Source organism: Patiria miniata, unplaced genomic scaffold (assembly GCF_015706575.1).
Source record: "Patiria miniata isolate m_02_andy unplaced genomic scaffold, ASM1570657v1 HiC_scaffold_6, whole genome shotgun sequence".
NCBI lineage: Eukaryota > Metazoa > Echinodermata > Asteroidea > Valvatida > Asterinidae > Patiria > Patiria miniata.
Genome location: NW_024037073.1, coordinates 1,830,065 through 1,857,736, shown reverse-complemented (window position 1 = coordinate 1,857,736; position 27,672 = coordinate 1,830,065). Strand labels below are relative to the sequence as shown.

At 40.5% G+C, this 27,672-nt stretch overlaps 1 protein-coding gene across 4 annotated transcripts in view; it reads right to left on the bottom strand.

Annotated features, from left to right (window-relative positions):
* Window positions 1-27,672, bottom strand: part of LOC119742397 (cilia- and flagella-associated protein 70-like) — a 45,285-nt gene that overhangs the window by 2,092 nt on the left and 15,521 nt on the right. The window contains exons 11-26 of one of the 4 annotated variants that reach the window (XM_038218294.1): window positions 23,994-24,055; window positions 22,890-23,042; window positions 21,698-21,876; window positions 20,320-20,442; window positions 19,293-19,425; window positions 18,023-18,094; window positions 16,455-16,640; window positions 15,090-15,170; window positions 14,085-14,253; window positions 12,906-13,100; window positions 10,554-10,694; window positions 5,403-5,432; window positions 3,239-3,420; window positions 2,808-2,960; window positions 1,553-1,714; window positions 142-231 (exon numbers count right to left, since the gene is read on the bottom strand). In XM_038218294.1, the coding sequence (XP_038074222.1) occupies window positions 142-231; window positions 1,553-1,714; window positions 2,808-2,960; window positions 3,239-3,420; window positions 5,403-5,432; window positions 10,554-10,694; window positions 12,906-13,100; window positions 14,085-14,253; window positions 15,090-15,170; window positions 16,455-16,640; window positions 18,023-18,094; window positions 19,293-19,425; window positions 20,320-20,442; window positions 21,698-21,876; window positions 22,890-23,042; window positions 23,994-24,055 (2,111 nt within the window). Of the gene's footprint in view, window positions 1-141; window positions 232-1,552; window positions 1,715-2,807; window positions 2,961-3,238; window positions 3,421-4,584; window positions 4,606-5,402; window positions 5,433-10,553; window positions 10,695-12,905; window positions 13,101-14,084; window positions 14,254-15,089; window positions 15,171-16,454; window positions 16,641-18,022; window positions 18,095-19,292; window positions 19,426-20,319; window positions 20,443-21,697; window positions 21,877-22,889; window positions 23,043-23,993; window positions 24,056-27,672 lie in introns of all 4 variants that reach the window. The other 3 variants (XM_038218295.1, XM_038218296.1, XM_038218297.1) reach the window with 3 other exon arrangements.

The window sequence follows — 27,672 nt, the reverse complement described above, 5'->3', positions numbered from 1 at the left end:
TGTGTTGTAGCTGATTCCATCAAAAGTGCAGCACAACTCCATCACCTGTCATCCTGTCTCAAGTCAAGTCCCGAGCTATGCAAAGGAACCCCGACAAAGGCACTGCTTTGTTACCGTTCAACTCCTGTCAGATATACTCACCCTATAGCAGGCAATGCCAACACCCAGCCATGAGATACAGGATGGGGAATTCTTGCACGCCATCAGGAAAACATTCTTGGCTTTCTGGAACTGTCAATGTTGAAAAACAAAACACTTGTCATGAAAAAACTATACAAACTTTACACATACATGTAGGTCGGTTCAGTATTCACATCACGATTTAATCATTTTTTCAGATCAGGGCAATGTTGATCACATCTGAATTTTGCATATCCAAGCAATACAAATAAATATGGAAATTCAGTTTTGCAGAAGGATGTTGGTGAACAATCAATTTTCAGTTGTTTTTGCTTCTTTGTTTGTTTGTGTGGATTTTTAAACTTTCGTCAGAAAAAGAAGTTTTCTTCAAATTTGTTGATACCCTATGAGTTTTTTCCACACACAATGGATTAAGAAAATGATTGTGAAAGTGGCATGTGATTTTGTTTTACACTGATAATCAATAGACAGAGCTGGGACAACTTTCATGCAGCTGCTTATCTGTTAGCAAAAAACGCAGTGCCAACCCTTGCAGAAATATTTTGCTAACCTTGGGTACATTTCATAACCAAGGTCATTTTTCATGACTGTTTTTAAGCAAATTCTGTATCTAAACTTTCCATGCTCTCTGCTTTAATCCCGTGAATAGAGTGGAAACAGGACATTTGTGACTTACTGTGGCAAAATGAGGAATGTCCCCCAAAACCATGTTTTGAGTAATCAACGCATGAAGTTGGGTACACTAATAAAAATTATGTCAAAATCAAAATTGTTTTTTTCTCATTTTTGAGTAGCCAAGTAATCCAAGATTCACACTAGGCATTTTTGTTGAGAAAAAAATATCCCCAAAAGTTGGAAACTGAAGATCGTTTTCCACTGCTGTTGGCGGCGCAATACGTATTTTTTTCTTCAAAGCCGTTTTTTTTTTTCAAAATAGGGTTGGCGAAATTCGGCGGGATACTGTTGAAGTTCCTGCGGCATATCTTTGGAATAAATTAAGCTGCAGAAATAAATTTGGTACCATTAGGAAGCCAATGAGTTGCGCTTTAACATGATGTATGTAACTTGAAAAGTCAAAGGTGGGGGTTATTCCTCGTTTGATAAGCCAGGTCACATTTGTGTGCGTAGCAACAGTGGTGTATCTAAGGTGATGAGGCATGGCATCCCCCTCCCACTTCAGGCCTGTCTCCCCTCTCCCTTGTTGCTTCCCCTCAGAATATGGGGAAGGCAAAAAAATGAGCTGTTTCAAATTTAAGCCCTAACGTGTCTAGAGTTTCATGTGCATGGATATAAATTTTGCTTCTTAAGAAAGCCTGTTCTATGCTGTGCGCACATTAAATAAATGGAGGTTCTGTTAGCGGAAAATCAAGTACTTCACAGACTGGGCCCTGGGCATATAAAGATTCCTTACATCTCCATCCTGCAGGTAGATGGATGCCAGACGAAGGTAGATAGCGTGCATCTCTCTAGCGTCGGCAACAAATGCCAACGTTCTTTCGTAACAGTCCTTGGCGTCTGGCATGTTGCCTTGAAGATAGCGCAAGTGACCCATGATAGACCATGCGTTGGCATCCTGAATATCACAACACAAAACCATTACTTATGTTAGATATCGTTTCGGTTTGCGGTAACACCATTTGGTAATAGCTACTGCTTAGAAGATATTTAGTTCTGAAAAGAACTTGTCCTGCTTATTATCAACTTTCGCTAAGTAGTTTTTGTTCTGATAAGAACAGTCCTGCATTAAGTTCTAAAAGAACTTGTCTTTGGTCTCAAGGTTTCGACTAGCCTGCTCTAGTCATCGTCAGGAGACTGTACTCCACCACGCAAAGCCTCAAATCTTATATGTTAGATATGTTTGGACAGTAGAAGTACATGATTACAACATCTGTGCTGATCAACTCGTCCTTGACCAAATGGTTTGTCATTGAACTCGATCTGTTGTGAGTCCCTTCTGGATGCATTCAAAGTAGGTCATGCATAGCAGGTACCTCCACCGCAACGCCCAGGTGTGCTTTTGAGGTACGGGGGCATGTGATCTGTGTGCCTGTCTGTGTTTGTTATTTTTGGGTTTTGGCCTTGTAATGGGCAACTTCCCAGAGGCGTAGCAAGGTCATTTTTATTGGGCTGGGGGTACAAACTTCGTGCAAAGGGCACTCGCACATCTGAAACCGGATGATCATGCACACTATAGCACTTTTTAGGGAAGAACAAATACCAATGGTCTTTGTAAAATTCCAAACAGGGCACTCGTAAAAGGCCTCTGGATAAAAAAGGGCAAAACTTGTTTCATAAAAAAAGAGCACTTGTTTAAAACAAAGGGCACTCGATTAAAAAAAAGGGCACTCTTTACAAATATTGGGGGTTAAACACTGGTGGAAAAAGGGCACTTGAATGGAAAAGGGCAGTCTTTACAAAATCCAATTGCTACGCCTCTGCTTCCCATAACAAAACAAAAAAAATTCCATCACAAATCCTCAGTATCAAGTCTAGACACAAGCTATTCACATTAACTGTGACAAACAGCAGTCGTTTGATTTATTTTAACTCCCCGTTAAAAAATGACTAGACTTGTGAATCAACCTGTGTTTCACTTGTGATGGACTTGTGATGGACTCCGCTTTCTCATTATTTTGGACACAAGATGGCCTAGCCCTTGCACAAACCTGATAGTTGAGTAGCAAGGCCTGGTTCAGACTATCCTGTGCTTCCTCTAGTTCCTTCCTCTGTAGCTTGAATCTGGCCAGCGCGACGTAGTACGCTGTGGTGGGGCCTCCCTTGGGGTCTAAGAGCTCATGGGCTAGGGCACGCTCACAGAACTACGGCGGGGGAATAGAACGAAAAAATATACATTGATTTGGGGACTTCGGTTGAATATAGGCTCATGTTCTGCTGAGATATTAATGACTTCTTAATGATTCCGGTGCCAGGGATGAAGCCGGGGCTGGCAATAATGCCAAATTTGTTTTAAATGGTATGTAAGACACGTGGAAAAATGAACAAAATCAAATGAAAAAATCCATGTGTTAAACTGTTAATTTTTGTTTGAAGTTGCCAAATTATCATCTGGCCTTCAGGTTCCAACAAAAATTCTCACCTGTAAAGCTTTGACTTCTAGGAGGAATTCCACAACAATCATGAAGATGCTTGATTCTGGGACAGGGACTGGCGGTTCCTTCTGATGTTCCTCTTGCTCGGCTGAGCCTGGTCGACTGCCCAGCTTACTGCCAGGGACGTTACTGGTAGCGCTGCGTACACGCTGGTTGTCTAAACTCAGAGCTGTAGGGAGTGGGATTTGTAAAGGTGGGGTTTAATCATTTGCAGCTGAACTACATTGTAGTACATTGTAGTACATTGTATTACATTGTATTACATTGTATTTATTCCCTGATGAATCCATAAAACCTTAAAGTGCTTGGGCGGTTTGGGGCAGTACTGAGTGTAACATACAGAGCAGTTTGGGGCAGTACAGAGAGTAACAGGCAGGGCAGTTTGGGGAAGTATAAGGAGTAACAGGCAGGGTGGTTTAGGGAAGTATAAGGAGTAACAGGCAGGGTGGTTTAGGGAAGTACAGGGAGTAACAGGCAGGGCAGTTTGGGGTGATACAGGGGGTAACGGGTATGGTGGTTTTGGGCGATGCAGTTGGGAAGTAACAGGCAGGGCAGTTTGGGGTGGTGCAGGGAGTAACAGGCAGGACAGTTTGGAGCAGTGCAGGGTGTGACAGGCAGGGCAGTTTGGGGCGGTGCAGGGAATAACAGGCAGAGCAGTTTGGAGCAGTGCAGGGTGTGACAGGCAGGGCAGTTTTGAGAGTTGTGGGGGGAGTAACAGGCAGGGCGGTTTGGGACAATACAGTGAGTAGCAGAAATGCCAACGGACCCCCTAGCAGCAGGGCGTACATGCTTCAATTAAATATCAATCCCCATGTTTTTTCTGGAAGCTACATCCGCCCCTGCATTCTGGCTGGTATTCTGCTTTTGCTAAGTACATAGTTTCTGTGCTAAGCATATTATCCGTGTGTATCAGCTCCACGAAAATGACCTCTTGCTTCAAAATTGTCTATGTACACATACAAAAAGTTATTTCAAGACCAAAAGTTTTGGATTAGATACTCAAAATCGATATCAAATAGCATCAGCAAATTCCAAAGAAATTATCATTAGTATTATTACAAGATTAATGCAATTGTTGGACAACGTTTTAGGAACGGCCTAAATGTTATATTTCAATACAATTATTTATTCACCGATAATTTCAAAACATTTTAATTAGTTCATGATTAATTTAGTTAATGCCTTCTGTGAATCAATATGTTCACTTAGGATGTTACCTAAAAGAATACAAAAAAGTGATATGTTAAAACCAAACCAGAGAAAAACCAAACTTGCAAAAAACAGAAAAATTGTGCGGTTACATATTGCTTGCAAAATCGCACTGCACTCGTACCTTTAACTGATGCCTCTGTGCCTACAGGAAGTGCAAGGAATTGTGGGAAAGGGGGAAATGTTTATCAACTGACTGATAAAACAGCTTTTCATGTTGTTGCTTTTACTGCAATACAAATCAGCAGTCTGTGTTTGCTTTAGCGTTAAACCTCCCGGCCAAATCCTTCAAATTCCAACAAAAGATTTGTAGGATTGTGTAGGATATAGAAGGTAGAGATTAGCTTTACATGTAGCTGGATGCCCTTTGAAGTTCAAGTACCAGGACTGTGTCATAACTTTGCAGCACAGCGAATGATTTTGTAGGATTCAGGAAGTTTCCTATCAAAAATGCCGAAGGAGTTCGGTTTTTGAAATGGAATGATATATGTGCTTGTGAAAACTATGCCCTGTGGTAATGGTTGGCAAAGCATATTTTTCTTAAATATATTTCTTAGATTGATTTCTAGTTTTTAATTTACACTTAGGGTGTGATCCCTGGCTACATATACAGGTTTATGGCCTCTGACTAGCACCCTTTGAACAAAGACATTGAAAAATTGGGGAACTACCAACATGGGGCTGGATAGCTCAGTTGGTAGAGCACTGGAACAGCAATCTGGAGGTTGCAGGTTCAAACCTCACTTCAGTCCCAAAAAAAATTTCAACTTTAAAATTATTATAATGTACCAAGTCAGATTCCCTTTGTGGTTTATTTGAACACTTCAATTTTGATTGAACAGTGCAGGTAACAATTTTCCTGTGCATTTTGTCACACTGGTGTTATTGGTGTCGCTACGTCTGTCCGTGTGTGCAAATAATTCTATTTGGAAATATCTTTACCTGTAATCAGCTCAATAGTTGGGATATCATCTTTCATGGAAATAACAAATTGAAACAGGGGCTTTTTATAAATTGTACTACAACTTCAATGTGCATAGTGAGCGATAAAAACTGATGCAGGATAAAGTTACATTTGATATGTCAATGCTAAATCAGGGGTGACTGGGATTGAGGGAAAATGAAAAATCAACAAACTAAACGACAGACGGGTTGAGGGTCACTGAGGGCCCCAGAGCAAACGTAGGGTCTATGATACAGTATATGGAATGTGATCAAGCTAAATGAGTCATTTGTCGGCAATTATGATTTTAAGATACAGCCCAAAATAGGTCAGTAGGGGTGGAAATTTCAAAATTGACTTTTCTGTAAAATCGGAAGGCTAAATATGTCCTCTTTCATGTCAATTATTTTTTTAAGAGAAAAACTCACGAAAAAGTAGTTCAAATGTGACTTTTTTGCTAAGGAGTTAATATTCAATAACATGAAATAAAGCATGTTTATTGTTGCTTAATAAACACTTCAATTTTGAATCGTTGATTTCTCTGTTTGATTTCTCTGTTTTCTTCTTTCTGATCTGCCTGTGTTTTTAAGTCCCATAACTTCTGAACGGAAGGTCGTATTCACATGGGGTTTTTACCAAATACAAACTGAAAGATAGCTCTATTCACACATGTAAAAATACAAAATTTGATAAGGGCCGACAAACGAATCATTTAGCTTGATCGCATCACATATGCTTGTATTTGCCAAAGTGGCATCCCTTAAAATACCAATTTCTTTTGTTCCTGTTTTTTGGGTTAATGAATGGGAGGTTTGCAGTAACATCATGTGAATGATATCTCTTAATGAGTTGTGTGGTTCTGAGAAGAACCAGTTTTTTTTTAATTGGAGTTAAACCAACTGGTTCTTGTCAGAACCACACAACTCACAAAGAGTTATCATTCACATGGTGTAACCGCAAAACCTCCCATTCAATGATCATGTCTACCATGCAAACCCTCAAGTTTTTAGGTTAAAACAACTTTAAAGTATAACCTCTGGAATTCCAGTTTTCAAAAGGGATTCTTAAAAAAAAAAGCTGTAATCAGGAAAATCCTCACAGAAATTAGGAAAAATCCTGACAAATTCCATCCCTGCCAAATGTTTCAAAGTACATGTAGGCCTGCTAGCAAAGAGTAGGTAAAGTGTATGCTAAACAAGTGAAAAGTTCAACTTTCACAAGCGTAATGCACTTTGAGTTCAACTCGCATAAAAGGTGCCCACATTCTTCCTGGGGCACATTGTGTAATAAAAAGCAGTGATGCATAATGGTGTGTTTTTGTGTGTGGTACGAGTAGATTTCTATTGAAGGCTGATACAGACGTGGGTGAAATGACCAAAAAAGGAAATAATATCAAAACATTAAAGGAACTATCTGGTTGTGGACGTGTAGAAATTATTCTTCCTACTTTTTTTCTTTCTTTCATTCAAACCATTTAGAGATCAAAATGAGGCAATTTTTTAAAACTTTATTCTTAGTACAAATATTGTACCAGAGCAACAAATATAGACTGACATTTTTCTGAAAAATCTTTACCTATGTAATAAAATTATGTAATAATTTTTGTTGTTGTAAACTTCAATTTTTTTGTTGTGTAGTTTATTATAAACAGGAGGTTACAGATGCTACCCCTTTGTCACCATTACAGGGTTTAACATAGGCATATTTTGACTACTCTGAGCTCAGAGAAACACATTCCCATTTATGTTTTTCACAAGAGACTGTACTGATGGGCTAACAAATTTAACCAGACTCAGAAGATATGTATTGTCACGCTGGCAGAATTTTGCAGTGTCTCTTTTTACGAGTTGATGCTTCATGGTTGTAGCAACAAAAACACCCCCCCCCCCAAAAAAAAAACCTCTCAAAAACCCTAAAACCTAACATATTGATGAAAGGACAAACCACAGTACAGACAACTAAAACAAAAACCACATGTTCACACAGACATACTTGTTCAGTAGTTGTGGGGACTACACACGAGTTGTCCCATGGTACTATGGGGACCGAAGACACTGTGGGGACAGCAGAAAGCCCCCATAACTTGGTCCTAATTTGCCTAACTATAAAAAACTTTCCCATAACGCGGTGACAGCCTGCCCACACACATATTTGTTTACGGTGTAAATCAAGGATTTTTTTATTGTTCCTCGTCATCGATGTTTTGTTTATACTTTTTGGCAACAGCTTCCATTGGTTTTGTACATGTTTTCTAATCAAAGTCGTCCCCGATTTGACATTGTCCTCAATTACTCGATGATGCTTTACATGTGTGTCCTTGATTTACACCATAAACACACACCCACACACATGTTTTACATAACTCCCGAGGACAAACCATTGTCTTTTCCTTTGTCCCTGAAATATAACACTCTCCCACAGACTAAGCACATAAACGCATGATCGAGGATCATTGTTCTCCCTTTGTCTGTCGACCCTTGCTCTTCAACATGTAAAAAAAACTCTTCAAAATGTTTTAACTTGTATGTTTTATTCCATCTGAAAAATAGTTTTTTCCTGGTTTGGATGTCTGCAACTCGATCTCTAAAAAAAACAGGTGTATATTTTGGGCACCAACAGATCCCCTTTGCCAGTAGACTGGCGCCCGGTCCATCTATTATCAATACTGATTGCAGGGTGGGAACCAGCCTACACTGCGAGAATGAAATTTCTGTTGGGCCGCAAGCAATTTGAAATATAAAGTAATAATTCAACAACTGAATGTGGTTCGATTTTTTTTTGGTCAATGTCTCATTAAAAGTGAATAACGTTGGCTAGAGAAATAGCAACTTCGAAAAGGATTTGTTTTTTTTCTCTGAATGAAGCTTGAAAATAGCACTGGAAATGTAACTTTATAGGTAGAGTCCATTATTTGCAATTTGTGCATTATGATCATTCAAAGCAACAAAAGTGCTCAAAATCTAAAGAAGGGTGCTTAACAACTAACCTGATGAAGGTTTGGCTCGGTGAATGCTGTTTATTCCGAGGAAACTATATTCTAGGATCTTGATTCCATGAGTCATGTTTTGAATTGTGCCCGAATTCAGTTTCCGGGACATGTTCTCATCGAGTCGATTGCAGTTGCGTGATGTCGCGCACTTACCTGACGAATTATAGCAACCACGCGTGCGTGTGCGTCGTGTCAATGCTTGCGCGTGCTTTGCCGTATTAAAAAAACGAACTACTGACGGAAATTTCCAAAAATGCGCCTTTAGACACATCATTGGAAATTGCCTTCTTTTTTTTGCAATCTTCAAAACGAGAGCTTAGCAGAAAGAACAATTTCACAGGGAGTTTAGTTACTATCTTTAAACCAAGTATGCTTTTTAACAGTAATTTTGTCAGTTACTTTTTAGATGCAAATGACGGACTGCAGCTTTAACAAACGAGTCAACACGAAAGTACAGCGTTCACTAATAAAATGAGGTTGCAGTTGTCAGATTCAAGTCGGTTGTTGTGTCCCTGAAAAATCCCTGAACACACACACCTTACAGCATGCACAGGAACTACATTTGTCTTGTCACTGAAATAAATATCTGTACCTTTAATATTGATGGATGGATCACTGATTCTCTGTTTGCTTTTGTCAGTGTTTTTTTTATCGACCTAAAGGTTCAGGGACGTGTCGAAACCAAGACAACGACACATAACTGCCATGGAATTACATGAACTCTGTACTACATGTACTTCTATAAGTGAAATCAAGGTATGTATATTCATAAGATGGAACGAGCGTCAGGGTGATGTAACTTCACTATTGGGTTTTGTGTTTATAAACATATGTCGGTAAAGGGCAAAATCCAATAATTCAATATGGAAAAATGACAGAGCATTGCTTTTGAGTGAATGTGAGAAAACAAATGTGTAGTGGAATGTAAAAAAGCAGATTATGAGACATGAATCTGTAAATTTGAGCAGCAGGAAAATGTGAAAGAAACTTGTTCAAAATGACTTATTTTGGAAGTCACATTTCAGGCTGTTTAAAGCTACAGTCCATCGTTTGCAGCTCTCCAAAAAGTAAATAACATAATTATTGTTGAAAAACAACATACTTGGTTGAAAGATAGTAAAGGGAACTAAACTCTCTGTAAAATTACTCTTTATGGCACACTGTCAAGACACATCGATGGACATTTCCGTTAGTAGTTTTCTTTATTCGGCGAAGCGAGCACAAGCATTGACACGACGCCCACGTGCATGCAGTTGCTATAATTCGTCAGATCAGTGCGCAACATCGCGTAGTTGCAATCGGCTCAGCAAGAACGTGTCTCCGACGCTGAATTCAGGCCCAATTCAAAACATGATTCAGCAACTTTTGATTTGAAATCGAGATCCTAGAATGCTGTTTTTCTCGGAATATACAGCCGAAGCTGAGCTGAAACTTCATCAGGTTAGTTGTTCAGCACCCTTCTTTAGATTTTGAGAACTTTTTAGCTCCAAACAAACAAAATGCACAGATTGCAAATGATGGACTATACCTTTAAGAAGTCTTTGCCTTTTTTTATTGCCAACTGATTGCTGGTGACTTGCCGGAATATAAAATATCTTTCACCATGTAAGGGCCATGAAAGCGTTGGCCCCAAAATACCTTTATGTTCCCCCTTGATTTTCTCTTTAGAAGCATTGGGAAGTGCACCCTCTTGCACACAGACATTTCTTACAAAGAGATTGACAATCAATTGGGTCTACAATGCACGCTGTACAATGAATAGCAGTATTATATTGCTTGAGCTATACGGGTCAAGCCAATGCACCCAGGAAAGGAAAAGCACAAAGCTCAGTTATGAAAGGGTGAATATTCAACTTGCTATTTTTTGCTGGAAAGCAAATTTACCAAATCCAAAGTACATGTGGATGAAGGCGAGTTCTAATCATTTTCATCGTGAACAGTAACCTAAGTAACAGATCCCCTTTTCAAATTTACACATACATGTACATGTATATGCTGACTCCACTTTGATTTTTTAAAAATCTCTATCAGGCTTGAACTCTGACCTACTTTGTAATGAGGCATATGCAGCATGTTCCATGCAAAACTAGCAATTGGTCTCATTCTATGGGACTATTTTCCAACTGCATTCATGATGACAGAATCACAGACACACACTCACCAGACTTAGACGACACCGACATTCGCTTTTTGGGAGCCTGGGGTTTGTCCTTTGATTGTGGGCGGATCGGTATCTTAGCATCAGTGGGCGTGGCAGGGGTCTTGGTGAATTGAGGCACCAAGGCACCCTTCTCACTCTCGGCTATTGATGGGGAGGGGATAGGATGGAGCAGGGGTGGGAGGAGCAAAGGGTGGTTGTAACAATGGGTGAGGATGAAGGGGATGAAACGGGCCAAAAAGTAGGAGTTAGGGGTTGGTGGGGTAATTGAGAGGAGGAACAAAGGGTGGGTGGAGAATGGAGTCAGTGGAGCAATGGGTGGGAAGAGCAATGGGTGGAAGGAGTCACAGGGTAGGAGGAGCAAGGGATGGGAGAAGAGGGTTGTTGGGCAAGAGGTGGGAGGAGTAAGGTTTGGGAGGAGCAATGAGTGGGAGGAGTCATGGGGTAGGAGGAGCAAGGGATGGGAGGAGAGGGTTGTTTGGGCAAGAGGTGGGAGGAGAAAGGTTTGGGAGGAGCAATGAGTTGGAGGAGTCATTGGGTTGGAGGAGCAAGGGATGGGAGGAGAGGGTTGTTTGGACAAGAGGTGGGAGGAGTAAGGTTTGGGAGGAGCAATGAGTGGGAGGAGTCATGGTAGGAGGACCAAGAGATCGGAGAAGAGGGTAGTTTGGGCAAGAGGTGGGAGGAGTAAGGTTTGGGAGGAGCAATGAGTTGGAGGAGTCATGGGGTAGGAGGAGCAAGGGATGGGAGGAGAGGGTTGTTTGGACAAGAGGTGGGAGGAGTAAGGTTTGGGAGGAGCAATGAGTTGGAGGAGTCATGGGGTTGGAGGAGCAAGGGATGGGAGGAGAGGGTTGTTTGGGCAAGAGGTGGGAGGAGTAAGGTTTGGGAGGAGCAATGGGTGGGAGGAGTCATGGGGTTGGAGGAGCAAGGGATGGGAGAAGAGGGTTGTTTGGACAAGAGGTGGGAGGAGTAAGGTTTGGGAGGAGCAATGGGTGGGAGGAGTCATGGGGTTGGAGGAGCAAGGGATGGGAGAAGAGGGTTGTTTGGACAAGAGGTGGGAGGAGTAAGGTTTGGGAGGAGCAATGAGTGGGAGGAGTCATGGTAGGAGGACCAAGAGATCGGAGAAGAGGGTAGTTTGGGCAAGAGGTGGGAGGAGTAAGGTTTGGGAGGAGCAATGGGTGGGAGGAGTCATTGGGTTGGAGGAGCAAGGGATGGGAGAAGAGGGTTGTTTGGACAAGAGGTGGGAGGAGTAAGGTTTGGGAGGAGCAATGAGTGGGAGGAGTCATGGTAGGAGGACCAAGAGATCGGAGAAGAGGGTAGTTTGGGCAAGAGGTGGGAGGAGTAAGGTTTGGGAGGAGTAATGAGTTGGAGGAGTCATGGGGTTGGAGGAGCAAGGGATGGGAGAAGAGGGTTGTTTGGACAAGAGGTGGGAGGAGTAAGGTTTGGGAGGAGCAATGAGTTGGAGGAGTCATGGGGTTGGAGGAGCCAAGGGATGGGAGGAGAGGGTTGTTTGGGCAAGAGGTGGGAGGAGTAAGGTTTGGGAGGAGCAATGGGTGGGAGGAGTCATGGGGTTGGAGAACCACAGGATGACAGAAGAGGGTGGTTTGGGCAAGAGGTGGGAGGAGTTAGGGGTGGGAAAGGTGACGGAATGGGCAGAGCGATGGGTGGAGCAAAGCAAGCAAAAAAGCAGTTTTGTTGTTACAAGCAAGCAATGAGTTTGAATGGTTAAAAGTAACCACATAAATGAGCAAATAATTTACAGCCATCATCTGTAGTAACCAGCCACCAGATGAAAGAATGGGCTACTTAGTATAAAATTCAAAGATGTAACAGTATTAGCAGCAACATATTAATTTAATGGATGCCAGCCAACATATAGCAAAACATTAGGTTTCAAATAAAAAAATGCCTTCAAACAGACTGTAAAAACTGTGCAGCAAACAAATACCAAAGTCAAAAATATATGTCATGACAATTATTGATTTTCTTTGCTGTGATACACGTCCACAGTGACCATTCCAGAAGCAAATGGCCACATCACATTCCCTCTCTAAGCTAAAAAAAAAAAAAAATCAGTCTCCATTATTTACATTTTTATGGCTGTTAACACATTGAATCATTTGGACACAGGCCAAGCAACGCATGACATGGTTGTTCATCCATTCACAATGTTCACACCATGTACTGCTCATATCTGTTCAAAACTGGGTATGTACCCAACTAAAAACTGTACCCAACTAATAACTGCACCTAACTAAGTACTATTGTATCAAAAAGAGCTCTTCCTCGAAGCTCAAAAGACTGTGATGATCATATTATTGCGACTTCAGACATGTACAAGCAAATCAAAATTGATACCTTTCTCGCTGGCCTGTTCCTCCCCAGCCTTAGCCAAGTCCCCGCCCCCAGCTGTCTGCTGAGACGCATTAGCCTGCTGCTCGGCTGCTTGCTGCTGTTTCATCTTGGCTACGGCATTGGCTATGTTGATCTTCTGTGCCTGCATGAAGGCGTACTCCGCTTGAATATCCTGATTGATGCCGTCGTAGAACAGACCTGAAGGTGACGAAGATATAACAACCAATCAAAAAACAGTGCCCGATTGAAACCTGTTTCGGCATAGCATGCCAGATATGAGTCTTCATTCAACAATTTGAATGAAGGAAATGAAAAGTTTTGTGTTTGAAACAGTTAGGAATGACTTTTTTATGCAAGACATGGAAAGTTAGACTCTTGTAGTTATTTGAAACAACTGTGCACCCTCTGATTTTAGATGCACTCCCACCAACAGAAACAAAATGCATACATGCATGCAGCTTGCAAAAATATTCATCCGAAATGAATGTTTCCAAACCTGTGGTGTCCGCTGCATGAAGTGATTAAAGCTAAGTTTAGGTGGAGGTGGCAATGGTGCACTGTTCTTTGGAACCCACACGACTGCAGATGAAATTGTTCAAACTCTACTCAGTATGCGTATTCTCTAGTATCCTCCACTGTCCTCTATTTAGAAAACAGTGTTGTAGTTCAGTTCATCACAATTCCACCCCAATTCCATTACAAATCCGATCACAACTAAGTCACAAGTCAATTCACAAGTCCGGTCACAAGTAACAGGACATGAACAATATTAAAGGAATGTCTTTGTCACAGTTCGTTGAAATAGCTTGTGACGTGTGAGGACTTGTGATGGATTAGTGAGGACTTGTGAAAAATTTGAGGACTTGTTATGGACTAATGAGGACTTGTTATGGACTAACGAGGACTTGTTATGGACTAACGAGGACTTGTTATGGACTAGTGAGGACTTGTGAGGACTTGTGATGGACTAGTGAGGAGTTGTGAGGACAACTTAGGACTTGCGATGGACTTGCGATGGACTTGTGAGAACTTGTGAGGACTTGTGAGGACTTGTGAGGATTCATGAGGACTTGTGAGGACTTGGGATGAACTCAACTATAACACTGCATGAGTAGGCCACACAACACCATCTACAATTCCTACAACAGGTTTGAAGAATGTTTAGATAAAAAATCTGCATACCCAGCATAGTCCAAGCCAGTACACTGTCTGGGTCCACACAGGTAGCTGACTCGAAGAAGGTCTCTGCGACATCGTTTCTCTCCTCGATGGAACAGACAACCCCATACAGGAGCAGACCGTGAAGATGTTGAGCGTTGATGGAGACTGTCTCTTTGAAGCACTCCTCAGCCTTTAGGAAAACGAGAAAAGTTGTAAGTCTGTTTAACAGTGATGTAACAAATTTGAAGGAGCAGTTAATTCTGGTGATAGTGTAGTAGTTACGGGCTCCTCTTTAGTTTCGGTCAAATTAGACAAGGGTGTTTTTTATCATTAAAAAATGACCTTTAAAACCTAAAACAGACTTCTCTCAATTCTAATGACACCTTTTTTTTGTAATTTTGAACAGTTTCTTGGGGTAGAAATTACTATTTTCCTATGCGGTTTATGGTTGGTGCCGTGAGATTCACCGTGCCTTGCGCGTTCATGTTACATTGCGGTGAGCGCCATCTTTATTTTCGTGTTGTTTTTTGTCGTTTTACCTCCAAATTTCCCTCAAAAATGTCAAAACCCTGCCCTCTATCTATGACAAACCTGCATGTTCTTAATGTCGTTTGGTTACTTTGGCATTAAAAGTCAAATATATAAGAAGTGAATTTTGTTCTCTTATAGAAAACCGGGCCCGTAACTACACGATTGCCTTAAACCCTGTACCACTCCAAACTGCCCAGCACCGTCTGGTTTGACGGATTCATCGGGGAATAGAGACAATAAACTACAGGTGTTCAGTAGAAACATTGTTTGAATTCTACACGGCAGAGTTGTAGTCAAGACAACTACAAGTAAACTCACAAGTGAAATCACAAGTAACAATGGATGAACAATGATAAAGTATCCCTCTGGATACGCCACTGCTTGTAATTGACTTTAATTGACTTGTGATGACTTGTATTGGACCGGTGATAACTTATGATTTGCCTTGTGATAGCTTGTGATGGCTTGTGATGACTTGTTATGATAAAGAATTACCTTAGCGACATCATTGATGAGAAGGCAGAATGTGCCGTAGTCAAACCAGTAATCTGCATCATTCCTGTTTCTTGCCAGCCTCTGAAAAACAATTTACAACATCACACAAAACCTTTAAAGTTTCAACGCTTTTGGCATTAAAATGGGACCACATTTACGTCAGTAACGCTTGTCATACAAATGGGGGCCAGCATGGTGCAAGTTCGATCAAAGACCGTAGTTAACCAGGGTTTGACTAACTCTGACCAAACGCACGCTAGTCAACGATGGCTGGACAAGTCTAGTCGACCATTCAGGACCAGCCTACCACGGCTGGTCGCGCCATGATTTATAGCCGGTGATCAATTGCAATTTTTCATAACATGGTGCAGAGGGGACCAACTATCAACAAAAATGGTATACAAACAAAAACTGTGAGTGCTTAATTTCATTTTCATTGCATAGTTTTTCCATGTTAGTGTACGATTCTGTCACGTTTGTCACCATTGTACAATAATACTGGTGATTATGTAAAGTATCCTAAACCACATCACTATTATTTGTGTAATAAACAGACACATTAAGTGTTGAAAAATGTGTTACCGGATGTGCGACCACCATGTTCTCACGTTCGTTGACATGACAATACTTCGACTAGAGTCGTTCGCACTTCAACTTCAGTGCGCATGCGCTAGGTACGTCACAAACCAACTGCTATTTAATCATTGGTCCTTGATCGAACTTGCTGCTAGTGTTCTCTTTCTACCTATATCCCTGAGTGACTGACTTGTTGACTGACTGTCACTTGTGAATTAGACTGGTTGAAGCCTGCTGAAGAGAGCCGGGCAGTGCTATCATATAGGATTACCCTGTAAATGCCAATGAATGGGCTAAATCCGACCCATTGTGGAGACCAGAGTCATGAGAAGACTTTCAGTAAATAGCAAATCTGTATCAGTTGAATAGAATTTTGCACACTTCTCACAGTCTAGCGTCCTTTTTGTACTGATATCACTGAGTGATTGTCAGTTGTGACCATAGAGCTATATTAAATTACTAGAGCGCTAACTCAATGTACAAAGTAATACCTGATGGGCGCATCCATGTTTGTGCACAAACCTATGGAAAACTCAAAACTTTGTATAAATTCAAAATGTCTGCGCCCAGAGCGGCTTCAAAGCTTCTCCGCGCGCAAGAATGAGGAGTTAGCGCTCTAGTACGGGTAATTTAATATAGCTCTATGGTTGCGACTTAAACTGACCTGGGACCAGATTTCCTAGGATTACCTAGTCTTGTCATTTGATGAATAACAAAACAACTCTGACAGGGAGAAATATTAGACCTTCTTTGACCAACAAAGACAGCACCTAACAGAACATGACCCACCTCCTGGTAATACTTGGCAGCGAGCTCAAAGTTCTCGTTGACCTCGGCCTCTCGGGCGAAATGCTTGAGCTGGGAGCAATCAGTCAGCGGGGCGGGGACCGGCGTCTCGTCCTCGAGGGACAGGACCTTACCTAGCCCACAATGCATCTGGTCTACCAGGAAGACGTACAGCTCGCTCAGGAAGGCCTGATGATGGAGGCAAAAGTAACAAATAACCCATTTAAGAGTGGCGTTCCAGAGTTACGTCAAACTAGAAGTATTCATAGTAACTATTGTCAAACCCAATGGAGTTTTATTTCAGACAGGTATACTTTCTGTATTATATAACCGACATACAGATCCTTGTCATTCGATTGGTGGAACTCACATCACATGACATTCGTTATTGCCCCCATTCATGAAAGGGCTCAAAAAGCCCATCCGCCCATGGGGAATGGGAAATACTATTGAACAGTTAGGATCATTCTCGTTCCATGATGTGGTATTTGTGTGCAAATGTATGTTGGAGTGCGCGTTCAACATTGCGCGTAGCGCATATTGTTCCAAAGAGCCAGCGCTAAAGCGTTGGGTTCAAACATTTTCGTGAAGGGGTGATTTGGAAGCGAGAAATACATTTTCCACCAATTTTGTATTGTTATTATATCAAATGACAAGGATCTATATGTCAGTTATATAAAACAAATATTGAGTGGCTTTAAATTGTGAAATGGGAGGAAAATTTTCGCTTGGTACAATCTGGACTTCACCTCGTGAAATGGAAAAGTCCAGATTTTACCTTGCGATAATATTCCTCCCATTCCACGCTGAGCCCCTCAATATTTGTATACTATATTTCAATTGAGTTGACTCTTGAGTTGTTTCGAACGATTACAGTTGATCTTTTGCATAGAGTCATTCCACTTTTTCAGTTGTCAAATTTTATTTCTGATTTTAGAATAATTTAGTTTAGCATGTCCCTGGTACGCCAGTCTGTAAGGCCAAAAAAAAAAAATATTCGGTCTCTGGTCAGACCAAAGTTCCGGAATTGACGCGGCCACGCGGCTTTTTTTTTTTTTTTTTTTTTTCTTCAAGCTTGGATTGTACAGACAAGGTGGGTACTATTTTGCTTTTTTGCTGTCCTCATTTGCCTTGGTGCAATTTCCCATTCCTTGGTGCTCTTTGGTAAAAAAGATTGAGGAGGTGCGGAAATAGAGGGCGCTGTTGGAGCTACCGCGGAACATTTTGGGAAAAAAAAAAGATCGACGCGCGCGCTGACCAGAGACCGACTTATTTTTTTTTTTTGCCTAATAGACGGTATTTTTTATTAATTAAAAAAAACCCAAAACATGATTATTCATCCATCACTAAGCTAGCTCTCCATTTTAATAGAGCTTTTTTTATGAAACAGTGAAAAAAGTGAAAACTCATTCTTCTACAAAATGAGAGTATGATGTATGTGCAATATTTGCATTTGCAATTACTTGTAAAAGCAATATTTTTCTTTTCTAAAAATCTATTTCGCACACCACTGTTTAACACAATGACAATATTCATGGGCTAAAACGTAATTAAGTGACTTTTATTTTTACCTGAAGCTCTTCTTTGTTGTCAAAGGCACTGGTTTTGAGGTATTTCTCACGGACAATCTTCACCACAGAATGCTGAAAATAAAACACAAAATATAACTTCTCAGCTTACACAATTTCTAGTAGGTATGATCGACTCTTGTATTTGTGATATATTTTGGAAACTGTAGTTTTGTTGGTCAAGAACAAGCGTCAAGTTTGTAAAAACGAATGGGACATGATTTACATTATTAAAATTCACCTTGCACATCATTTGCATCACAGCATAAGATGCATAAAGGGGTCTTTCTTCAGTGATGGGTAATTTTGACGGACACAAATATTACATGACTATTTTATTAAGAACCATCAATCAAAGAGTAAAAAGTTGTATGTGATATTGTCAAGTATGTATTAAAGATATATCAGAAATAACATGAAAAATCATTGGTTGATGTGTTTGTTTATTATTCACTTAACTCTGAAGAATGCGCCCCTAAAATGGTGCTAAATATTGTGACATTTCCTGATGGGCAGGAAACTATTGCTTGTTCTCTCTGTTTCAGTCTCAGTAATAAACTACACTGAAGTTGTATGAAGTGTTGAGTTTCCCCCCATATAAATAATATAAGTTGCAACCACTGTGAGCTCACTTGTAAATACACGCCGACTGTCAGGCGTGCCATTACCCACGTAACTGTGTCCGTCAAAATGTTACGTGTGTTATCCCTTGCCAGATCAGAAAATCCAAGCCTTGTATCCCCACCTGGTTATGACTGTTTCATAGCTTTGTTATCTCCTGTGTGATCCATATCATGACAGCGAATGTTTCCGTGGAAAAGTTTCACAAAACGGACAACGAAATCCAACTTTCCGTCAAATTATCACGTGGGTACTTTCACGCTCGTTTGCAAACTCAGAATTAGATGGATCTCCTGCTGACTTCTGGAACAATCTTTCCAACTTCCTAACGGACGTGTCATGTTTGGTATTCCGTCACCAGAGTTACATGGGCAATCACGTTACGAGAGTAATTACAATATTCTTTGTATTTATATAGCTGAAACAAAATATGGTAAAAGGAGGCCAGTCACATTAGCTGTGGTTCCCTTATGTTTATAAACTTTTGCCATACATATACGCATGCAAGTTCAAATTGAAATAAAACCACTGAGCAGGTTTTTTGGTTTTTTTACTCAACTTTGCCTCAGGAAACAGAAGGGTCCATGGATCACCTCGGGAGGCTAGTTTTACCACACCAATAAAAAAGCATTTGACATTTGTATACAAGTACCTTCAGCTGTTCCTTGAATGCAAAGTACTTTCCCGATGAATTCAACTCATACGTGAGTTTCCTCCGCCTATCTTCTTGATCATCGCTGGAGGATGGGAGCTCACCGTTGTCAAGCTGGCCAGCAAACAAACTCCTGAGAACACAAACGATAAAATCAAAGATTCAGCGAAAAATACAGTTCTGGCTTCAATTTTTTTAAGCAAAAAAATATTTAAAAAAATATTAGTAGAATTGTTTTCAATAAAAGGGCCATACAATGTAAATTTGTTAATGCAATCTTTCACAAATGCACTTTTGTGTCCCATTTAACCTCATTTTCAATTTTCGTTTTGCCATTTTCAAGGGTATTTTGGTACCCTTTTGGCTATTATGCTAACGCGAATTTTCATATTCATGAGCAAAAGTGTGATGTCATTCCAGGCAGAAAAATCGCTGTTAGAGTTATTTCAGCACCAACAGTTGTCAGAATTTGGGATAAATTGCTGTCAGAAATTTTCTTTTCAGTGGTGATTCGTTGTGTCAGTAAATGGCAGTAAGCCAATGAGTAAACTTTTCTCATAGATATTTTCAATGAGCAAATTTTAGGATTCACAATTTGAACAAACAAACTCTAAACTGAACAGTGTCTTCCTGAAATGACACAGTGCCCTCAATTGTCCGGAAAAAAATGAACATTTTAAATGTTTAAAGAAGTGCACTTTTCAATAAAATGAACCAAAAAGGGATGTACAATAGTTCTATACTTTTTAAGAGGAGTAGAAAGTTGCACAAGATATGTTCCTGAGGAAAATGTATTTCATGGACCCTTTAACTTCAAATAACACTTTGTTTACAGGGGCGCTACCTTATGAGAGCTAAATTAGGCGAGGTCGACATCCCTTCATCCTAACCTGGCTACCATTTGCAAGCACATATGTAACAAAACATGAAATCATTTCAATTTCAGGTCTACAGGACTGAAGAAATGGCAATTTCATTTAGATATTAGAGTCCAAAACTATGTTTTCAACATTCAAGTTCACCATACCTGAATTCTTCAAGGACCATGCTGCCAATGTTAGCCACCTGGTTGTGGAAGTCTTCCACTGCCCGCTGCGCACCGTTGGTTCTCCGTGGGAATAGAGGCCTCGGTGGAATGTACTCAGCCACTCTGATTGGTTAATGGAAAATATAAGCCATGAATTTGCAAGAGGTCAGAGTAACTAGACAAAAATACTATTTTATTTCAATTTCAGAATGTTTATAATAATTATATCCTGAAGACAAGCGTAACTAAATTTTGCCTTTGAAGTTCCAATAAACGTGCAACACACTAACAATAAAAAAGTCTGATATCTCTTTGGAGGAATTTTTTAAAATTTTACATAAGTGCCCGTTCCTTGATGAATCTGAATATTTTATAAACCATTGAGGTAATTTCAGATAATCAGTTCCGATAATCAGATTTTAATGGGAAGTTAGGATTTAAAAACTGAGCAATGCAAAAAATGTTAATGACCCCTTTGCTAGCATTTGCTAGCAATGCTGTTCAATTTTGAGCAACCAACTTTTCCGAGAACATCGTCCCACGATACAATATAGTAGTGTAGCAAAACCTATAATGCCTAATTCAGACTTGTGCCAACCCAAATTATTCTAAAGACTGGAATTATACACATGGAAAGTTCAATGTTTGAAACTGAAGAGACTTCATCAAAAGATCGATTGTTTCAGTTGTTCGGAACAACTCCAGAGTCTCACTACCCGGCCTACATGCATATGTACATCAGAGAACCACAGAAAGTCAGTGTTGGGCAAAGATCGTATAGGGCAATTCCACGGTTACTCACGTTACATTTTCGTAAAGTGAGTAACCGATTTTGTGCGTCTTGTTTATCATACATAACACACTTTTCTGGATGTCATCTTTGGTGCTTACGTAGGTCTAGGTCTACTCTATCTACCATGGGGATAACAGTTATTAAACCTTTTCAGTAAGGTAATTCCAGCCCAAGGAAACTCAAAAGTACATCAAAAATGTAACATGAGTAACTGTGGAATTGCCCTATAGCAATCCGCTCAGTAGGTAGTAGGAAAGCCTTCAAAGCTGTGAGGGATGGCAAAAATCTGAGAGAAAAATGCAGAGGCAACACCCAGTGCCGGGTACGCACGATTATGACAACCCTACATATCACAAGCGGTGAGTGACCTATGCCATTTGATAAAGAAATTCGCAGTTATTTTATGTGAAAATAAACCCTACTGTCTTCAACGCACAGTACGGTTGTTAACCAAACGCTTGCCTACTGCAATGGTGGCCGATCGCGGGGAAACCAGATGGTCAGCCAGTACTTCGACCTATGTCACAATTTCATTCAGCGGGACTCTGGAACCCCACTAACAAATTTAGAACGGATGAGACTCACCGCTTGGCCAGCTCCTCAGGCAGCCTCTTTGGCACCATGGATCTCTGCAGAGTGAACTCCAGAATGACGTAGGTCCGAGCCTCATCGTACTGCATGCCTTCAAGGTTCTGTTGAGGTGGGGCTTCCACCTCAGACATGGCGTCAGGGGCCTGCTGGCCTGGCTTCAGCATTTGAGATGGCTGTGTAAACGAAAATATTGAAGCCGCACTAATTTAATAATGCTCTCCCATGATATTTCCGAGTTTCAGCCCGAAAAAAAGGTATTGCTTTGAAATTGTCATTTTTGTAGCATTGCAAAAATTACTCACTTCTGAATAAGACACTGAACAAAAACAATCTGCAAATGATTTGTCATGGTATATTCATTTTTTTATGTCAAATTACCTGCGGTCCGACAATATTCAGGTGTATCTTTTTGTGCATTATGGGTGCAAAAGCAACCCACAATAAAAGCAAATTTTCAGAGGGCTTACAACATCCAACATAGAAAAAGGAGCTTTTTCCGTATCCCCAAAAAACCAAACAAATTGATAATTTTGTAAGGACAAACAATTGAATATGATGAAGAGTACGAGTACAGCAACTTTAATTATTTATTTAACCGGGTAACTTATCAGTTACCAAGAACTGTTCAATCTGGGGGCTAAAATATCGCTTGCCAAAACGCTTTATAAAATATTTTTTTTACACTTTGATGTTAACTTTGACGTAAAACAAATGCTCTAGTCAGGCATGCAACTGGGAATTTAGAAAAAAAACAAGGAAACTCCAAACCACACAAGACTTTGTACTGTGTTTTTCAGTTTGTAATGGCATTCATGAGAAGTAAAAAATGAGGAAATCAACAGATCCGAGGAAAAGTTGCATGCCTGTCTAGTTTGAGGTGTTATTTGGTCAATCCTGAGGACGATTTGTATTCAACTGCAGATGGAAAAACTAGATTCTTTAGGAGGCAGTTAAGTCTTGACTCTTTGTTTCAAGGGAGGGCTCTCTGGTGTCTAACAGTTGAGAGATATTAGGATGTTTTCACATTAGTGAGATGAAGTTTACCAAACTCTAAAACTGAGCAGTTCTTCATCATGTTTTCTCTTAGTTTCTTCATGCTTCACACTCCTTTTATTTTATTACCAGAAAGAATTTTGTTTTCCAACATTTTCCATCGATGTCAAGACTTAACATCAATTTCACTCACCTTCTTAGCTGCATCTTTCTCTTTGTCTTTCTCTTTTCCTCCTCCTTTCTCATCCTTGCCTGCTTTGCCGCCTTTGATTGATGGGGATGCGTTCCGATACATAGAGGTCGCCATCCTGGCAGCTTCATCCGCCAGGCCACCCTTCCTCTTGGTCTAGAAATGTTATTCAAATTCCAAAAACAAATTTTAGCAATTGTCAACTGTTGTTTTTATATTTTACTTTTCATTGCTCCATGGAAGATTAAATGGTCCATCTTTCTTGAAAAGATTACCAATAATAATTATGATAGTAGACCGTGCTAATAAAGCGCATTTCACACAATGCCCAAATGCAATATACAAGAGTCATTATTACCCCTGCTCACTGGGCCAATGAAACATTCCAAAGACCATCTCAGCTCCCTGGGGAGTATATAGCTCGATGCTGCCATTTCCACGCAGAGCAGATGAAATCAATCACAATAACCATCACTGCCCTCACCGGGTACCCATTTACTCCTGGGTGGGGAGAAGCAATGAGTGACAAAGTGCCTTGCCCAAGGGCACACGCACCATAGCCCCAGGCTGGACTCGAACCCACAACCTGCAAAATTACCCACAGACCACAAATCCACGCCACTCCATCTCAACCAGTCTTGGGCTTCAAATTTAAACCACTTGGATTTCATTTATCATGCAAAATATTACAAACTCAAAATTGGCTTTTGAGATATTCAGCACATCTTTGCAATATGGCAATTTTGGAGAATTTTATTGACTAGACTCTTGAAACTACTTAGCTTTGGCCAGCTATTAAATAGGCATGTGACTGTCGGCCATTGTCAGGTATAATTATTATTATTAATAATTTGAACACAACATAATTAAGAGTGAAAGTTGGCCCTGTTTTGTTTTGTAATCTTGTCTGCACTTGAGTCTAAGGCCGTGTCCAATTCTTGTGTCTAGAGCTGGGTCTAGGTCTTTGCCGGTTGCAAATGTGTGGGCAAATGCTGGCAGCAGATGTAGCCGTACCTCTGGAAGCCCGTATCGGGCACAGCCTATGTCTGATTTCCTTAACTCAATACCACAATGACTGAGTAAAACCATTTCAGTAAAGAGACATACCTTCTCCACAATTTCCGCTTCATTGTAAGCATGCACCCTGAATGCTCCTCGTATCTTGTTCACTGGAGTCAACGAAATACAAATGAGGTTTATGCATTAATGTCATTCATAAAAATTATTCAAAATATTATGAACTTTAGAGTCACATTTGCCTCTCTCCACCCAGAGTAACAAATGTGTAGCTATGAGGTTAGAGACCAGATTGCACTGATCTCGGCGGCACAAAAGTGCTCTCATGGCCTGATGAACAGGGGTAATAACTGTGAGCGCTTTGAGACTTATCTTTGGTTGAAAGTGCTATATAAGCAACACACATTATTATTATTATTACATGTAGATCACCGAAATCTGTGAGATTTTTGTAAATGACCTGAGATTTTTTGAGACTAATTTCAAAAGTCATTCTGCCTTCACCATAGGCAAAGTTTCAAGCTGCATTTCAATTTCAATTTTCTTCATTTTCATTATGAATGTATCTGAGCATGCAAATGGGAGCCAAGGTCAAAACCAGTGCTGCTGATGAAAATCCAACACTGACAAAAGCCAATAACTGGTCGGATGATGATAGGCAGCCGTACATATCTCCAGTGTGAGCCACTTATTTATAACCTACATTCAAATCCGTGGACTACTAAAAGTAGGCTAGAAATAGAATCACGTGTACGATCTGAACAAAGCCATAAGAATTGATTTTCTGAAGACCTTTATTGCGCACTGTGTGCTACACCACTAACAATCGGAAACCACTGAATGAGACCTTCACCGCTAGGAGCGCAATATGAAGTTTGTCTGGTTCTGGTAAATGGAGAATATAATTGCCCTATTGGTCATTAAGAGTCAAGGATTGAAGATATGATGCCATGACAGGAGCCCCTGTGCAGGCTTGCAAAGAAATTTGATAGTTGTTTGGCGAAAAACGGGTCACAAAAAAACATCGATCTAGGTGGGGCTGGCTCGTTATTTGGTTGATGTGGTAACGCTCTCAGAAAGTCAAGGAGTATTGAATAGAGCCAGAAGAACAGGAATCGTCATGGAGACTTTGGTATTGTAACTGCTTTATTGGGAAACGGCTGTTCAAAATATAACGGGGGCTCTAAATATGTTTTCTTGTTGCCATAGAAACAAGTTTTGCAAACACAGCATTTCTGTGTGCGACTCAAGCTTCATCTTTGCAGTTGTCGTGGAGCAACAAAATGAAGGGGACACAGGTTTTCTGTCTCTCCGGGGGACAAGTTTTTGTAACCAGTCTTTTGTTTTATATCCTATTTTCCATCGTGCCCGTGTATCTAGGCAACTATTGCGGTCGTACACTGTCACAGGAATTCAATGCTGCCGAGAACCGAATGCTGGAACAGGCTGCATTTTGGTCGGGTACAGTTGGTACTCTCGTCGGCTGTGTGAGCCTGTGCCACTCTTGGCAAGCTTGCAAATCAGTCAATTACTTCAAGAACAATTGCAGGTGTGATCTGAACAATGTCACACGAATCGATGTCCCAAATAACTTCGTTGCAGACTACGCGAGCATGTACTTCGATGGTACTGGAGACACACCCGAGTTCTCCGTTGCAGCTTACAGCGATTGCCAGAGTTTACTGGAGGCTGGATACAATGCAAGCGGTATCTACACTATATTCCCCGCAAGATTTGCGGATGGTCTGAGGGTGTACTGCGACATGGAGACCGATGGTGAGGGCTGGCTGGTCTTTCAAAGGCGTCAAGATGGCAGTGTCGAATTCGACCGCGGCTGGGCTGACTACCGCGTGGGCTTTGGGGACTTGGCTGGTGAGTTCTGGCTTGGTAATGACATCTTGCGTGCCTTGAGTGATTTCCCTAAAGCCTGGGATCTGCGAATCGATTTGGAGGCCAGGGATGGCAGCACAGGTTGGGCTGAGTACGGAGTTTTTCAAATCTCTGGACAGGAGTACCGTCTGAGTATTGGTTCATACAACGGTATGAGTACTGCCGTAGACTCGCTGGATGTCCATAATCACCTGCCATTTTCAACAAAGGACATGGACAATGTTGGCTCTTCTTCTGAATGCGACGAAGAGCTGAAACTGAAAGGGGGTTGGTGGTACAGCCTCTGTTCTACTGTAACCCTGAATGGTATGTATTTTAAATTATCGTGGGATCATCAACCATTGGAGGATGATGAATCCTTTACTCCGGGTTCATTTTCTTTCTTGAAAGGATGCAGTATGAAGATTCGTTTGGCTATGTAGGATTACAAATAAAACTCATGAGAATAACCCTTGAAAAAGTGCAGCATGAACATTTTAATTTAAAACTAGTCAGACTATTTTTCTCAAATGAGTCATGGACTTGGATATTAGGAAACATGACAGGGAAGGCAGAATGTGAACCGGAAGGAAGGCGGTGTTTTGCATTCTTGTTTATTTTATGAGGGCGCTCCTTTTTACTTCTATGGTTCTTGTTTTTTTTGCCTCGGAAGTAGGTTGGTCGGTCGGCAACAAAATAAAAATCTGAAGAAAACGACATTACAGTTACACCCGTATAGATGGCTAAATTAAACCATGGAGGTAGAATTAGACTATGCAATATTGGTTTGTTTTATTGCAATGAGATTATCATGAGTTGATATCACTGAATAAAATAATAAAACCATATTTGGCAAGATGAAGTTGACTTAATATATTATATCTGCACGAAGCAGCCCACTAATGTTTTGGCTGTAGTGGCAGCCAATCAGCCATGACTTAACAGTTGATGGGCAACACCCTCGCATCGTCTGGGATTCCATTGGTTGCTATACCCCATGCTTCAAATTATTTTCCATAGCTTTCAAATAACGCAGAGCCTGATCGCCTGAATTTGATATTCAATTTTTTCTCCATTAATTACTTTTTTGGTTCGTGGAAGTTCCACACAGGGTCAGTGGTAATAAATATAATGTTTGTGTATTTTCTCGGGTCGGGAGCCCAAAATAGGGTTGCTCACAAATGAGAACAAAGAATAAAAAAGGGATGCCCTAAAAAACAAAATCATTCTTTTGTCATTAATTAATTATATTGTTTAATAGTGGGGGTTCCAGACATGGTCGGCGGTAATAACTTTTTTTTAAATTTCTCAGGTCGGGAGCCCGAAATAGGGTTGCTCACAAATGAGAACCAAAGAATAAAAAAGGGATGCCTAAATCAAAAATGTATGCATAAATATCCCCGACCTGATGCAAAAATGTGCCAAGTGTGTACTCCAAATTGCATTCAATTCTATTGACCTTTTTGAATACTTTTTAAGCTGCAAACATTCATCTAGAAGAGTCAAACAAGTGTTTGTAATTAATTAACAAGCACACAACAGTGGTGTGCACATAATATTACATATTTTTATCCAACTCTAGGAACAACAATGGTTATGAAAACGTTTACTTGTTGAAATTTCAGCTCAATACATATCACACTATTTGAGAAAACTTCAGAGTGGTGATGCAGAACCATCTGCTGTTCATGCATTGAGTTCATATACTTGATGTTGTTGTGTGACATTTAAATCTGATTTAGCGCACTTAAGAAGTCTAAACTTGATGTGCATGCTGTGTACTGTGTACAATTGTTGTGTGACATTTAAATCTGATTTAGCGCGCTTGAGAAGTCAAAACATGATGTGCATGCTGTGTACTGTGTACAATTGTTGTGTAACATTTAAATCTGATTTAGCG